The sequence below is a fragment of the Psammomys obesus genome, unplaced genomic scaffold (assembly GCF_907164565.1).
Source record: "Psammomys obesus unplaced genomic scaffold, mPsaObe1.curated_primary_1811, whole genome shotgun sequence".
NCBI lineage: Eukaryota > Metazoa > Chordata > Mammalia > Rodentia > Muridae > Psammomys > Psammomys obesus.
In genome coordinates, this window is record NW_026586463.1 from 3,772,575 (window position 1) to 3,789,944 (window position 17,370).

General features: G+C 37.7%; 1 protein-coding gene across 2 annotated transcripts in view; it reads right to left on the reverse strand.

Annotated features, from left to right (window-relative positions):
• Window positions 1-17,370, reverse strand: part of Cwc27 (CWC27 spliceosome associated cyclophilin) — a 212,447-nt gene that overhangs the window by 13,427 nt on the left and 181,650 nt on the right. For both annotated transcript variants that reach the window (XM_055601911.1, XM_055601910.1), the window contains 2 exons: window positions 11,830-11,939; window positions 10,460-10,563 (listed from right to left, as the gene is read on the reverse strand). In XM_055601911.1, the coding sequence (XP_055457886.1) occupies window positions 10,460-10,563; window positions 11,830-11,939 (214 nt within the window). The remainder of the gene's footprint in view (window positions 1-10,459; window positions 10,564-11,829; window positions 11,940-17,370) is intronic.

The window sequence follows — 17,370 nt, forward strand, 5'->3', positions numbered from 1 at the left end:
TGCTACAGCTGAAAACAACATCAACACTACTATATTAGACAATATAAAAAATATGCAGGCTAATTCAGAAAAATTCTTGCTTGGGTGGAAAAGCCTCAGATGACATTTTTGAAACAGTATACCACAAAACACTGATACATTAGGTTTCATTATCTAAGGGCTGGAAGTGTGTCTAATTTGGTAAAATGCCTGCATGGCATACAGAAGGCAGATCTGGGTTTGATCCCCAGTCCTCTGTAAAACTGGATATGATGGAGCACACCTATAATCCCAGTACCTGGAGTTAGGTTAGGCCAAAGCAGGGTGATCAGAAGTTCAAAGTCATTCTTGACTACTTCAAGAGTCTGAGACAGCCTTGGCTACACGAAACCGTTACAAAAACCACTCACCCAACCAGTTTCACCAGAGTAATGCTTTATTACTTTGTAGCTTGTCATATCATCTCGATCACACTCATCTTCTGCCACCTCAAGTTCTTCTCATTCTTCCCATAGAATACACTAACAATATCATTTTGTAGGGTAAATGGGATTGATGATACATGAATATTTTTTTCTGCTTTTTAATTTTTCTTGTGGGGGTCTTATTGTAGGTCAGGCTGGCCATAAGCTAACTATATAGCCAAGGCTAGTTTGAACTCCTGATCTACCAGTTTCCATCTCCTGAGTGTTGAGATTACAGGCATGTACAACCATGCTTGGTTAAAGAATTTCTTTTTTTTTTTTTTTTTTCTTTTAAGACAGGACAGGATCTCACTCAGTAGCCCTGGTTGATCTAGAACTTGTTGTATAGACCAGGCTGGCCTCAAACTTGTAGTGCCTCTGTGTTTGAAATGCTGGGATAAAAGGTATGTGCCATTCAGCTGTTGTTTTTTTCCCCTTTTGTTTTTGGGCAAGGCCTCACACAGTACACTTTCTCTCAGGTGCTGGAATTTTACAGATATAATACCATGCATGCCAGGCACAACTGAAGTTTCTTGCTTGGAGGCATGAAGATCAGGAGTTCAAAGCACACCTCAGCTATATAGGAAGTTTGAGACCAACCTGAGTTACATGAATATTTATCTTGAAGAAACCAACCAGTCAACCACCCACCAACCAACCAACATCCAAAGCAAGAGAGCTCAAGCTCAAAAGCTTATCAGTTTCAATAATTTATCTAAACAAAGAAGAAAACATTGCTACATTTAACTTGGTGGTTGTCTGCAGCAGCACAAGTGAGGGAACAATTATTACCACTTCAATGTCAAGTAGCTACAAGACTAAATACCCTCAGAAGAAGATTCTGTGGCTTGCATTTATACTTGGCCATCCTTAAGGTGTTCTGCAAATTTACAGCAGGAAAAGCTCAGACAGCCTACTCCGAGAGTTTGTTAAAATATCTTATGCGTCTACTCAGTGTACCAGAGAAACGGAAAAACACCTGACCAAATGTCTCATTAAGAACACATATATACCTAGACCAGAAAGATGGCAATTAAAACACGGTATTTCATTCTTTTATATTCTATATGCTAGTTATTTTCCACATGTGATCTTTTCCATGTCTTTGAAGGGTTTGTCTAAAGACTAATTATTTCCTTCTTGGCACCAGGGATGCAATTCAGGTAGAGGCCACCTGTTAAATAATGAGGGTTTTTATTTTTATTTTATTTTTTTTATTGATTCCATGGTCTATTGTCTAAGCTTCCAGGTGTGGATAACTAAAGAAAATAAGAACATAGCACATTGCCCACACAAGCTTTGAAAGTAAAAATACAAATGTAGAACAATAAAGGTCCACCTTGTCCTCCCACATACTACCCAGCAATATGCTTTGCTAATAGTGATTAAAAATGGGGTCCTGGCAGAAGAACAGACAAAAAAATTAATGTGAAAAAATGAAATAAACTTAAAAATACACACAAGAACTACTCTGGTAATATCAGAAGAGGAAACAGAATTATTCACTTGGTAGTGTGTAATTTTGAAAGAGCAAGTTTTAACATTAGCCTAACATATGAAATCAGTTCCGGTGCACTTTTGATGAAAGTTAAGAATAAAAATAATGGTACAAAACACTAGTGAAATATATAAGCATACTTATATAATCTTGGGATTATGAAGACTTTAAGAATAACATCAAGCAGAACACATGTAGGGAAATAGTCAAATGTCTACGATTCAACAAATATTACTCAGCGTGTAAAGACTAAGAGAATCTCAGCTATATGAAAAGCACAGGCAACAAAAACTACTAACAAATGACAGACATTGGAATTATTTGGCAAAGATTAAAAAAAAAGTGCTCCAGAAGTAAGAGCAAATAGGCAGAAAAATAGGAGGAAGGCTTCAACATGCAAGAATAAATCTAAGTAAAAGTTTTAGAACTTTTAAAAATTCAAGGCTGAAAACCTATTGGATGGATCCAGTATTAGGATAGCTGTGACAGAGAAAGAGGTCAGCGAATTTGAAGACATTATCAGAAAATGTCTACTCTGAGCTGGAAGGAAAGTGAAAAGAAACTTAACAGGGCCTACGGACCTGTGGGAAAACACTGAGGTCTAAAATTCAACACCGGAAAGCCAACATGGCAAGGATACCAATTCTCCCAAGATTGATTAATAAACAATGGAATTCAAATAAAAGCATAGCAGATTTATTTTGTACTTAAGAGAAACTGATTCTAAAATATACATGGAAAGGCAAAACAACTGGAATAGCCAAAGCAAGTTAGAGAAAAGTTTCAAGACTCCTGTTAGCTGATTATTACCTGATTTCAAAAGCTGCTCTGAGTAAGCCACTGCGGTGTTAAAAGAAGCACACAGAACAACAGAAGAGAACAGGAGAGGCTGCAAATACACAGGGAGCCAAGCACTGACAGTGTCCACGGCACTCAGGAGAGAAGGGCAGTTTTTGAAGCAACTATATTTTAGCATCCAGACACCCAAAATAAGAAAACTCAGCCTGAACCTCATACCTCACACAGTCTCTTATAAAAAAGTGAGTAACAGACCTAAATGTAAAAGAATAGAACAGTTAATAAAAACTTAGGAGAAAATTCTGTGAAAGAGGACTTAAATATGACCACTCAAAGCACAATCCATAAAAGAAAGAGCAGTCAGACACTGTATGAACAGTGAGACACTGTTAATGAAAAGTAAACAATAAACAAATAATAAAAATTTTAAAAATTAAAAGCACTAGAAAAAAATAGCAAATCTGATCTAGAGCATATAGAGAACTCTGAAATCTCAGCAACCAGGAGCAACCTAAAAGAAATGGGCAAAGTCAGAGGCAATCAGAGGAAATACTGAAAATGATGGCTCCCTTTCAGAAGAACAAGGGAAGTAGCTGAAAGGTAGCAAACAGGAGTTTGTACATCTTTGCATACGTTTGTGCTTGCTGCACCTAAACCCTCAGGTCCAGTGGGAACAATATGTCACAGCTTTAAACACTCCTTTCCTTAGGAAAGATCCATCAACTCAGCAAAAGTATCTGAAAGCCTACTGTAGGCCAGACTCGAGATAAATCACAAGTTACATTTTATTACATACTATATGGGATCACACACCAATTTTACTTAATTTGCCTTATTTATTTATCCCATAGAGTTAGTGAACTAAAACCCAGCTTTGAGAAAAGAAGATCTCAGACTCAATAAGATGTGAGGAAGATGACGGTCTATTTTGAGAGTCAGCACAAGTAAATAAAATGAGAAATGACAAAACTAAGTGCGGCATAGTGTTTTCGATATCCAACACATTTAACTCAGAAAATGCCATGTTGGAACTACTTGAAATCAAAATGACGCCTAGAGAGCAGAGTTTCCAGGGCCAACACATTTGGCCACAGTCTCTGCTAAATAGGGCCCAAGATGACCACAGAAGATCCCGAGCCCAGCAGTCCTCCAAGCACGGTCTGTGAATCTGTGTTTACATGGCCAAAGTCATCTGTGCGAACACTAAGACATTTATTTGCTGTTCATCTTCTCATTCTTTCAAGAGTATATAGTGACATCTTAAAATCACATTTCTTTATTGATTTATTTGTGTGTCTGTGCCCATCCATATGCTACTTGGCCATGCATATGGAAGTCAGAGGACATCTTGCAAGAATTGGTTCTCTCTCACCATATGGGTCTCAGTGACCAAACTCAGGTTGTCAGGCTTGGTGGCAAACAACCTTCTTTACCTGCTGAGATTTTTCAAAGAGTATGTGATGTGAAGATCACAACATTATGGACTACACATGAGAATGTACCTGCTCCCAACTTGCTAGACTTTAGAGATTTGAAAAGTGTAAGGAAATGCCATTATTCATGAAAAAATTCTGTTTTGCAGTTATAATCAGAACCACAACAATGACCAGGATAGCAAAATACCCCTTAGTATGTGGCAGCCACCATTAGCTCCTTAATTGGACTTAAGGTCTGCTCAACAGGAGAAAAATCATGCTTGGTACTAGAATCCTAGCCAACTATTCCTGGCCAATGAAATCATGGATCTTAAAGGAGACTCTTCAGCCACTTTACTAAACGACCATGATTCCTAACTGTATTCTATATATTTTATCCTTACATAGGTAGATACGTGTAGCTTTCCCTCCTTACTAAAGAAGCTTCTCTTCATAGCAGAGATCACTATACTTATAAAAAAAAATACATAACTAGGAAGCGGTGGTAGAAACCTTTAATCCCAGCACTCAGGATGCAGAGGCAGGTAGATTTCTGTGAGTCTGAGGCCAGCCTGGTTTACAGAGTAAGTTCTAGGACAGCCAGGGCTACATGGAAATCCTGTCTCAACTCCCCCCCCCCAAAAAAAAAAAAAACACCCAAAGAACAACAAAAAAGACCACAACTGGTCAAATGCAGAGAACAACTGATCTTGGGGTGCCCAGCCCCAGTGGACACAACTATAACGTAACTCCTGCATATAAGACCAAGGAACATTGTGAAAGAGGTGCCAGAAAGATAGTAAAAACCTGAGGACCAGAAATTGTGCAATGATACTATATCTCCTAGAAATGACAGAGAAGCTTCACCCATGGTTCCTCAGAAATATGGCTGCCTAAACAAGATCTGAACAATGACAACAGCAAGAGACACACTAGTAGGGAAAGAGAAAATCTCATGGAATAGTGGCACCCTGACAAAAACAAAAAAACAAACAAACAAACAAACAAACAAACAAAAAACCTACAGACAATAAGGAATGCTGAGAAAAGGAGAATTAGTCCTTCCCAAAGGACTTCCCAAAGCCCCTAAATGGTTATCCAGTAACAAGTGGTCAACATACAAACAATAACTCAGTAGGTTGTATTTACATTAATGCATATACAGGTAACAAGAACAATTAAGGAAAAAAAGGCATGAATTTGAGGGGGACTGAGAGTGAGGGGACATTAGAAGGGTAGGAGGGAGGAAAGGAAAGAGTGGAAATAGTTTAATTAGATCTTAACAAAAACATTTATGTTAAGATACTAATTTTAAATTATTAAAGACAATTAAGCCTTCTTAGTTTTAGCTTCTAAAAAGGCAAACACTGGTACTAGTACTCAAACAAAGTTCTTAGGCTTGTCAATAAGTTTTAAAAGCTCAGGGTCCAGAGACCAAAAATTAGAGACCTGCTGGCAAGCTAACACTAAAGGGTGAGGAGAGCCTCCCACACGGCTAACGTGGGTTCTCATTACTCTCAGGGTGTATTGTGTGTGCCATTACCCAGGCCTGGCAATGTCTTGCCTGTACAAAGTGAAGGCTATTATTAAAACATTTACTTATTGTCACTAAACCCTTCATTCACTACATTGCTGAACTATCCACAATTAACAGTATGTAATGAATATGAAACATGCTTAAAGCTTTACCAGGATAAGCAATGAGATAAAGTTATGTTCAGAAATGGTATTTTATGATGCGATCAGAACAAGTGAGTCTAAAAGTCAGTAATATATATTTTTAACATTTGCCTATTAAAAATTCACTGTTTTGGACACTCAGACAACTGGAATTCATTACTTCTGCACTGCTAACTCCAGAGGAAGGTCTTAAAACTTCTTCAAGTCAAATCAGGCTCACAAAATTCCAATCTCTAGCAGAAACAAACTACAACTGATGGATAAAACTATTTTTAATGCAAGCTAAGGTGTAGCAATAAAGTAGAGAAGGAAGAAACCCAGACCCTCAAGTCCTAACATACAGAGTTATCCTAGAAGGACAGTTTTTCAGAATCAAGAATAAGACTACTCAGGATGAGGCTCCTGAGAAGAAGGGCTGTGCTGAGACTTGTATAGTTTTATTAAAAACAGAAGCAAACCAGACCATATGTGATTTTCATTCTTTTACACAAAACCAAAACATTTCTTTTAAAATGTTACTCTCTTTCACTGAAGCTAGCAAAGAACCTTAATTAATTCATGAGACGTAAACTGCCCTAAAGGCAAATCTGAACTGATATTTACTTGTGAGTATAAATTGGAAAGACATTTTGGGACCGATATTTAAAAATATTTAGCAGAGGTCTAACATGTATTCTCACTGACGAAGCAATTCCAGGCTTAGAAACTGAGAAAATGGGCAATAATATAGATATATAGGTATTTCTTATAGTATTGTTCATAATACCAAAACCTGAAAACTGGAAAGAGCCTAAATATACAATAATATGGTCATGTGAGTCTGTTTGTAACCACATACTGGAATATCACACAGTATAAAATGTTAATATTATATAAAAAATGACAAGCAGAAGTAGTCACTATATATTTCTGAAGGAAAGAAATAAGAAAATTGATATACAATTTTATTTCTGTTTAAAACATGCATGTACAAGTATGTCTGGAAGAGTTTACATTTATATATCTATGTATATATTTCATAGACTATACATATAAACTAGTTTGTATAGAATTTATCTGAGTTTGAGATTGTAGATGATTTTCATTTACCTTTTTGAAGGGTATACTACTTGGTTTTCTATAGTAAATATTCTTTCTTCTGTTATAATAATCATAATCTTTAAAGTAGTGATTTGAGGCAACCATGCAATGTGAGGATATTTGACTTTTTATTATATAGAATTCTGTATAAAGAGGAAAGTGGTACAGGAGAGATGAAGAGAACAATGAAGGCAGTGGATCACCAAACCAGTTATTACTTCATCATATATCTTTGCTGTATAGTATTAGGATAACCTCCAATTTAACAACCTGGGAAGAAATTTTCAAGAAAACCTGAAAGCACATAGTGAATATTTTCAGGACTTCAGTCAGCTCTCACATATTTAATATTTTGTGGAAAGAGCAGGTGGCTTAAAAAAAACTGTCCCCACTGCCTTTTTAGCTACAGCTAGCTTCTTTCCAACCTTGTTTGGAACTAATCAAGCTTTATCGAACCAAACTGAAACTGGCACATTGACTTCATCCACACGGTCATATGAGTCCTTTGACTGATATTTCCTGCCATGTGTCTAAATCATTTTATGAAATCCATACTTGAAGGAGGGTCCTACAGCAATATGAGTTTGATGTATGGAACTAAGAAATATAGTACCAAAGAAACTGTTCTACCTGCTAAATTTGAATCTGGTGCCATCACTGTCACCAAAAGCTGGCAGTGATGTCTGAACAAAGGAAAAAAAAAAAAAGTAATTGCAAGTGAGAAATTTCTATCACACACTTGAGCTTTTACCAATAACACATTTTAAGTGCCTTGCTAGCCAGTGAAATCTGTTAATAATTATAAACCACTATACACACTGTTTACAATAGAATCATATTTCTTTTCTTTCTTTTCCCCTCCTGCTTTTGCTTTTTTCTTTCTTTCTTTCTTTTTTTTTTTTTTTGCATGAAAAATAGAACGCTGCTGAAGGATACCCAAATGCCTGTTGTCTACCTTGCCAACACGGCAGCCCAGCCAAAAATGTGAACAGAATGGTGTGCCAAGTAAAAGAAAACATAACAAATTGGTAATGGTTTCTATCTTGACAGAAACTGAAAATGATCCCTCAATGTGTGGCCACTCATGTGGACACATAAAAATGTCTTAGAAGCAATCATTTTCCTCAGATAACAGACCCTGACAGTGCCATACAGCATACTGGCTGACTTTCACGTCTCAAAAAAGCGGCAACCATGACCTACAAAACAGTCTGGGAACCATGTAATTTATGCATAACACACAGGCACATGCCATGCACTCATAACATTTGCTATAACTCATTTTGAATATGAGACCCGTTTCCTGGGTAGAATATACTTTTATGAGGGAGACTCTAAGTCCTGAGAGACTCAGTGAAGCTGAGCTGGCTGTCTGTGAACAGAAGTGGAGCAGTTCTTACAAAGCTACAAAGTTCCAAGGTCTGCAGTGCACTGCCAGAGACTTACATAAGCACAGAGTGCATTCTAGAGGGTCCTGCACAGTGCCTTCATCACTAAAGACATCCTTGTTAGGATGTTACATCAAACAAATGCCAAGACCATTCTGGAGGGGAATGCATATAGATTTGATTTTCTGCTTAGAAGGTAACAACTGGAAAGAAAGGCGAATCCTCAAGCCCAGCTGACGGTTGCTTTAACTTACTTCCCTTCCTGCACCACATTTTTCCTTCTTTCCATTACCACATTTTTTTCTTCAGATGGAGAATCAGCCAATATCACAGACCACTGATCTCTCCAGCCCCCATTTAAGGAAAATTTCTTATTTGTTTAACTTTCTAATGAGGAGATTAGATGGAACATTGATTATATGGTCAAATCCTTTAAAAAGTAAGAACAACCCTTTTGAAAACACTTAATCGGTATCTGTAGATAAAGAGGCATTCAGGACTGGGAAACACTGGACCAAGGGACTAGGAAGAACCTTAGGAAGTTAGCTGGTCTTGTCAAGTTCAAAGAAAATCTGAATCCTGTGGGTTACAAGTTTTGAATGAAACTTCTGGGGTTTAAATTTGATGGTGACTTTCCTGCTCAATAAAAAGTGCTTCGATGGTTTACAACAAAGGTTAGGAAAACTTATCGGGCATCAGGCTGCTCTTACAAAAGACCCATCTTGATGAGTTAAGTGTAAATGGATCAGAAACACATAGGTCATATTTCCCTCAAAAAATGCATAGATTCAAAAATAAGGGAAAGAGAACTTAGCAAAATGTGTGTGTGTGTGTGCATGTGTGCACATGTGTGCGTTAGCTGACCCCCAAGCAAATATTTGAAAGATATTTTCAGACACTGAAAGAATTCAAAATAAAACCAACGTAATCGGGTTACATAAAAACAGAATGTTCTTCTATGCACTGTGCACTTGTCTCTATGGGTCATGAATACTCATGGAACCTCTGCCTTTGGCCCAGAACTATAGAAGCAGCCAGCTTCTGCCGTCAAGCAACTTTGAGAGATCAAGGATTGTATAAAGATTGGCCTCATAACCTAGGTCCCATGGACACTATAAATAATGGAGAAGTACACAGGTATTTTTCAGGGCCCAGGTAGGTACTCCTTATCCCATTCAAGTCAGCCTCATGTGGCTAACATGACACACAGTTGCAGAGTCTTACTTGTTTAAGTGTTTTCTTAATCAGTGTTTTTATGTCTTTTTAAATGCGTGTCCACCTCTTTCTCCTCCACCCACTAGATTTGTGAATGCTCAACAAATCTTGCTGACTGCTTTTCTGGAGGATGGGGGTGTTGAACAGTTTTGAAATAGGGGAGATACTGTTGGCAGGGAGCTTGGGGCCATGATTCCAGGTTGGGGTAATGACACTTGTGGCAGTTAAGAGGCTCCAGTGGGTGAGTCATGTGTGTGGGGTGCTACTCTGGTTGGCTTGTTTCAATCAGCTTGAGTACTGTGGGAGGTGGAGGCACTTAGGTGTGGGGAGGCCTATTATACTGCATGTGAGGTCAACATTAGGACAGGGTGTGATAAGGGAAAACACGTTTGCCTGTTTTTGGTTTTTGCTTGTATCTTCTTCCCAGAATAAGACCAAGTTCTAAGCACAGGACACATACATGCCTTTTTTTTAGAAGCTGAAAAGCATCTAAAGATAAGATAAAATTAATCATGCTTGTCTTCCTAGGATCCTGTAGATAAACTTGAACAGGAAGTTCACAGAGAATATGTTACTAAAATAGATGACTGAGCTCTAAAATGTTTGTGGGAAAGTGTAAAATTATATTGATTTATTATCTTTTAAAGTTGTTTCTTGGCTGTTTAACACAATTTTTTTTAAAAAATAACTTTAGAAATTACTTAGGCCATCAAATCTTTCTTATGTATTTTTTTTTTCCTAGCTCACAAAACACTGGCATTAGCAGAATGCCTGGGGAGTCCATCTATTTTAGCTTATAACTGCACTGAAGTAGAAGGGAGAGGAGGCTGGATAATGCTGAGGGTAAAGTTTTGACAAAGGTGCTGTAATGGAAATGTCTCCACAGTGTCTCTACTCTGAGACACTTGGTCATGATTAATACAAAGAAGTCAAGGTGCTTACCATCCTTCATCGTCTTCCACTTCTGCTTCAGGACCATTGTTTTCAGGTGTTTCAGTGATTGCTTGAGTGAGTTTAGATTTAAACTGGCTCAGCAGCGCAAGGGTCTAGAATGACAATGAGATGCTAAGCTGTTGACAGAGTTCATTCGAAGAGACACTTGAATTTGGTAGAAAAAATAATATCCTATTTTAATTTAAGACACAGGTAAATGTTGGTTCTCTCTCTCTTTTTTAAATTAACAAAACTGTTTTCAGGCTACAGTGGTGACATTAGCAAATCCTGACACTGCTCTGCACTGCCATCTGCACTGCCATCTTTCCTTAGAGATGTTTTAGTATTTTCTATTCCAAGACCTAAGTGTGCTCAGCAGCAGACATTCTCTATAAAATCCATTCTCACTAGTAAGTTCTTAGTGCTTACTGAACAGAAGAGCCAGTTACCAGCAACATATGCAGACAAAACAAAACAAAACAAAACAAAACACCAAGACTAACTGCTCCTCATTAACAAACTTCCAAGGTGTAAGCCATCCACACTGGGAAGGCAGAGTGGATGAGCCCATCAATTGGGGGACTATAAGGAAAGTAAAATAACATTTTAAGGAAACTCTTTTAGTCTTAGACACTGAAGTGAGTATTACCTCTGATTCAGCAACTCTGACCTGGGAACACACTTAAAAAAAATAATCTGAGGCTAGAAGAATGGCTAGTGCAGTAAAATCATCCACATAGAATATGAATGCTAACATCTTAAATGTCTATCAAAAGGAGCTCAATAAATTTGGTAAAAAGCAATAAATGTGTTATTGTATGGTTGTCACAAATTATATAAATGAGTATTGCACCCTATTGAAAAACATTTAGAGAAAGACGCTATAAGGATCTCAGTGGGCCTGTTTTTAAGGAAAAGAGCATTGCTCTGGATTCTTAGTTGTCTCTTAGCCTTTGTGAGCAAGAAACAACACACAGTTATAACTTTGTAATCCACATCATCTCCTGGTTACAGCTGACAGTCCATTCTAGGATGAGCAGAAAGTGTCTGCAGCTGTTGCTGCTCCAGGTCATCCTGTATGAGGCACGGCACACCGATATTTCTATGAACATGGGGCTTTACAAAGCTCTTGTACTTGACATAAGCAGAACAGCTGAAGTGTCAGAGTTTCAAGACTTTTTACATGAACGCCTGGGAAGAACTTTAGCTTTCGGATCCCCATGAGTGGCCAAGGTCACTGCATTCTGCCCTGTGCATTTTCTTTTTCATTTGACGAGAGTGCTTCCTTGGACTCATAATCAGATTAGGCATTGCCTAGCAACACTGGGAGAGAAGAAAAATAGGCATTGAACTACGCATGGACTTGGGGTTGAAGTTACCTGATCTTCTCGGGAAGTTCCCTTCTTTGGCTGTTGCTTCCTCAGAGCTTCATACTTTTGCTTTTCTCGCCTGTACTCAGCAACAGCTCCATCTGGGGCAGCTTCTTCCTCTGGGGAACAGAAGCAGATACTTAGGGCAGGCAGCAAAAAGGGCTGTGGGTTCATGTACACACTTAGGTCACCATATAGGAAGCTCAAATTAGGGCTTGCTTTTTTCCATTAATTAAAACAAAACTATACATATATTCCAGTGATCCATTAAAATCTATTATATTCTCAGTTACAAAGTGACAGGCACTAAATTTGTCAGACTTTGCATTTTTTTCTATACTACACCATTTTATTTTTCTTTTATGTACTTCCTAGGCTGATTGTAAAATTCATTTCAATTAAAAAATAATTTAGATTTTTCTAAAATCCAGTAGTTCTATTTATTTTACATTGTTTGTATCCTTGTAATATACATTTCTAATTATTGAAGATTCAATTATTCACCACCTTTGCCCCACCCCAGTTAAAATAACTTCAGCTTGATGGTAAACAGAAAATAAATATACCTGCCAAATTAGGTCAAGACAACAGAAGCAGAAAAAAATAAATTTTACTAAGTCAGAATCTAGACAACAAATGTACATAGCAGTGCAATGAACAAACAAAACAATCAAAAACCACATGGTAATAGTATCAGAAACACACATGCTTAGTAACCAACCATTTGGAGGGAACTGCTATATGTGCCATACATAAAATGATTCTTAAAAAAGATTTTTAAAGAATACTTTCACAATCTTCCCTTGAATTACATCTTTGACTATCTCCTTATTATCCCGTAATAGTTGCATTTGCAGTAACCTGGGACCTAGTACCTGGATATGCCTTTAAGATCCTTATAGGAGGCGGTCAACTTCCCCTCCCCCAGTCCCAGTGCTGGGGCTCAAACACGGGCCTTCATACCTGGTCAGCACATACTCTATCAGTGAGCTACACACATCCTGGCTCTAAAGCACTCCTAGCCTTGTTCTGTGCATCTCAAAGTATTTTCCTTTCCTCTTGGAAATCTCTTGATTCTACCTTTTGTTTTTGTTTTGTTTTTTGAGAAAGGGTTTCTCTGTGTAGCCTTGGCTGTCCTGTACTGGCTTTGTGGTTCAGGCTGGACTTGAACTCACAGTGATAAGCCTGCCTCTGCCTCCCTGAGTGCTGGGATTAAGGTGTGCACCCACTCTATTTTTTGTTGTTTCTTCTTTAAGGAATACTAACAACATTCTATCTCTCCATTCCCCAGTTAACTCCCTGCCTAATCCCTGCCCACTCTGTGTGTCTCAGCCTGGATGCGCTGGCACTTGTCCGGGTAGCCTCTCTGGTTACCATCACTGAGTCTGGGCTGGATATGCTTCTCTGAGCTCCTAGCCTTGCCCTGAGCACTTATCGCACTTTATGGTAATTTATTGTTTACTGTTCTTTTCCTACCAGGGGACATTAAAATCCTTGAGTAGAAGTAATATTCCCCCAGCACTTAGAGTAGAGCTTGGCAAGTGATCCATGTTGATAAATAACAGAATAAGTGAAAGAAGGGATAATGAAACTGGAGAAGGGGAAAATTAAAAGGTAGCAGGTCAGTTTGGTCCCAGACTTATGCTGCTGCAGCAGAACTGTCCTGGAATCTGGAATCTTCTGCTCCATCACGTTAGGGAAACAGTTATATTCGTTGTCTCTTGTTTTCCTATGGCAGAATTTTATAAAATTCTAATGCTATCAAATGTCCTCAGAACCAGCTAATGTTAAATAAAAAAGACAAGTCCTTATTTTTTCAGCTACACATCATTGAAAGCCTTTATTTGTGATGAGAACTTTAAAATAAATGGGAATACTGATAGATTTGTTGAGCTACCATCGCCACAGCTAAGTCAAGTCAACTACTCAGCCTTGTTTGTTTTAATGTCTTTAACATGCATCCTTTTTTGTCTGATCTTCTTCAGCAAGGGTCAGTCTCTTGATTTCACTTCTAAGAAGTGTTCACAAAACAGACTTAAAAAATTAAATAAGGTAGATAATGTAGCTCATGTTGTCCTCAAATTTTAAGATCCTTCTGCTTCAGCCTCTCCAGGGGCTAGAATTATAGAGGCTTCAAACCATACAAGCTTCAGTAAATATATATTTTAATTGTACAACAAAGAAGCCTTATAAAACTAAAATTTAAAAGCCAGCGATAGATAAATTTAGGTATATAAAAAAATCATAGAAATTCTACAGTTGTGCTGTCTATAGCAAAAGCCTTCAAATAATTTAGAGAGTAATACTAATCTCATTTTGGAATCCAATAATGACTAAAATTTTAAAGAAGTTATTTTGAGGGATATTTTTGTTTTTCTACTGCAATCAAGATACATAATAACTCCTTGGCCTTAAAAAGCATCTGAACCTCTCTGACAGTGGTCCATTTGCCGTCTTCAGACATCAGTCATTTTTCTGTCACTATAGTTTTACATTCTAGAAGCTCACACCAGTGAAAACATTCTGTATATAAACTTTCATGTCTGATTTCTTTCGCTTTATCAAATACCACACTGTTGGGTAATCCTTTCTCCAACTGAATGGCACTTCATAGTGTGATCACACTGTAATTTGTTAATTTTTGCACTAGATGAGTGCCATCTGCACTGCTTCTGTGATACTGCACACTGTTTTAGAAAGCGGATGTTCCTCCCTCCATCATGACTCCCAGTGATGCAGGAGACTGAGCTGCCTGGCTTCCCAGCTGTGTCTGGAACTGTATTTAACAGTCTAGTGGAGTGAATGCTTCTTATTATGGCTCTAACTGCGACTTTCCTGCTGACAACTGATAGACTTTCCTGGCCATTCATACAGCAGCTTTTGAACTCCTTGTTCAAATCTTTTGTTTGTATTTTTGTCTTAATGTATTAAAGGTGTAAAAAATACATTCCAGGTACAAGTCCTTTGGCAGGCATTTTTTTTTTCTTCTGCAAATGGCTTTTCTTACTCTATAGTTTACATTTTTATTTTTATTTTTTTGAGTATGCCTTCCACAGAGAAATTACATTTTGGTGGATGACATTTTTTATCAGTTTTTAAAAATACTACATATAAACATACACACATTCTTTTGTGATGTAGGAATTGTTCACTAACCCCAAGATCACAGAAGTTCTTTTCCCTAATATTTTTTTCTTTGAAGTATACAATTTTAAGCTCTTTTTCATGATTAAAAGAAAGAAAGTTTTATTGTTATGATAGATTTTGATAAACATTCAAGGTATATTATCACTCTTGCTGGGAGGGAGTGATCTGTACCTACTCTCTACTCCTTTCATTATGAAAACCATTTATCGTGATGATGGAAAAAAAAAATCACATTATCCCTCAATAGCTAAACCAAGTGGCATCCAACACAGTCTTAGACTGTAATGTTATCTTGAGTATAACTTTTAGCTTCCAAAGAGGGGAACTGTAAAAACTAGACTTTTAAGCCTCTAGTCACAAGTAAAAGCATTTGACATTAATATAACTGAGTGGATTTTTGGAATGAAAATGAAGAATGTGAATGCTTGGGACCTTAGGGTTAAATAGGTAAGTCACAGGTTGTAGCCTAACACAACTGTATAGGCTCCACTCACCCTCTTCATTCCTCTAGAATGTTCTAGAAAGACCCACAGAATCTTTAGTAGCATACAAGTTACAGTTTTCAGCTGTACCTACCTTTGGGTTTGACTACTGTATTCTGGAAGTTCTTGGTTCTTGATTGTGGTTATTGGTCATTTACTCCAATTTAATTTGTGTGTGTCTGTAAGTGCGTGCGTGCGTGTGTTTCCAGACAGGGTTTTTCTGCTCTGTGTAGCTTTGACAGTCCTAGACATGCTTTGTAGACCGGGTTGGCCTCAAACTCACAGAGATCTGCCTGCCTCTGCCTCCCAGAGTCCTGGGATTACAGGTATGTGCTAAAGCACCCAGCTTAATTTGTGTTTGAAATGATATAGTCAATATACTCAACAGAAGTAAGACAACGTCCCAGGGCTTACTATTTACAAGTGGACCCCACCGGTAAGAACTGAGACACACAAATGAATCATCTGAATTGGAGGTTAGAACAAAGCAGGCGGCTGGACCATGCAGATTGTTTTAAGGGTGGTCTCACGAACCTGAGTATTTCCAGAGCAGGGAAACATGTTGCACTCTGGCTCTGTCTGATTTTTATCTTGTGATAATTTTCTCGCACAGTTATAAAGTAAAAACAGATGTGCTTTATAGTACCTATGAAGGGCAACTTGATACTGCTTTGTGTGTGTGTAAGTGCATGTGGGATTAGTTTTTTGTTTGCTTTGTTTTGTTTTCCGAGACAGGGTTTCTCTGTGTAGCTCTGGCTATCCTGGAACTCACTCTGTAGACCTGGCTGGCCTTGAACCCAGAGATCTGCCTCCCTCTGCCTCTCAAGTGCTGGGATTAAAGGTGTGCGCCACTATTGACCAACAGTGTTTTGCTTTTTAAAAAAATTATTTTAACTTTTATTTTGCACGTATGGGCATTTTGCAGGCACATAAGTGCACCACTGTGTGCCTCCCGTCCACGGAGGCCAAGAGAGGGCATCAGGTCCCCTGGAGCTAGAATTATAGATAGTTCTGAGCTACCACAGAATCAAGCACAAGTCTTCTGGAAGAACAGCCAGTGCTCTTAACCATGAAACAATCTCTCCAGATCCTGACCAGTTGTTTTGATATACCTCCATGAAACTAAAATACAACATACTATAAAACGTTGTTTAGTAAGATATGTTGATGGGATAAAAGAGACAGATTATATCTTACAAAAATGATATTTCCTTCTAAAAATTTAAAAGATTTTCAACTAAAATTTGTAAACAGAATCATTTCAGTCACAGCTGAAAAATTACCTACATATCCCACTAAAATAATATTTAAAATATTTAATTCTTATAAAAGCAAATTTCCTGTCCAAATCAATACTCACAAGCATTCACAGTAAATGGGCCTCTCTTTAGATATATTTACATTTGCTAATGAATTCCATCTCTTACTACCACAAGAAAGGTTGACAAGATTTGGTTGACTGTGTTAATAGAAATTAATCATAGAAAAGATCCATTTTATAACTTATTACCTGTCTGCCAATGGCAAAGAAAGGTTTAAAATGAAAGCTTTGGATCAAGAATTAATATAATGGGGCAGGAGAAATGTCCAACATCTGAGAGCGCTGTTGCTCTTCTAGAGGACGTGGGTTAGGTTCCTAGCACCCACATAGTTGCTTAAAACCATCTGATACTCTAGCTCCAGATGATACAACACTCTCTTTCTTGCTTCCACAGACACTAGGCATGCACACAGCACACACACACACACACACACACACACACACACACACACACACACCAGCAAGCACACATATACATAAAATAAAAATAAATTCATTTTTTAAAAAAGAAGACAATAAGCTGGTCCTTAATTTTTATGTGGGAAACATACTAGGCAAAAATATAAAAATTTAATCAAATTCATGGTATGCAATTCTATT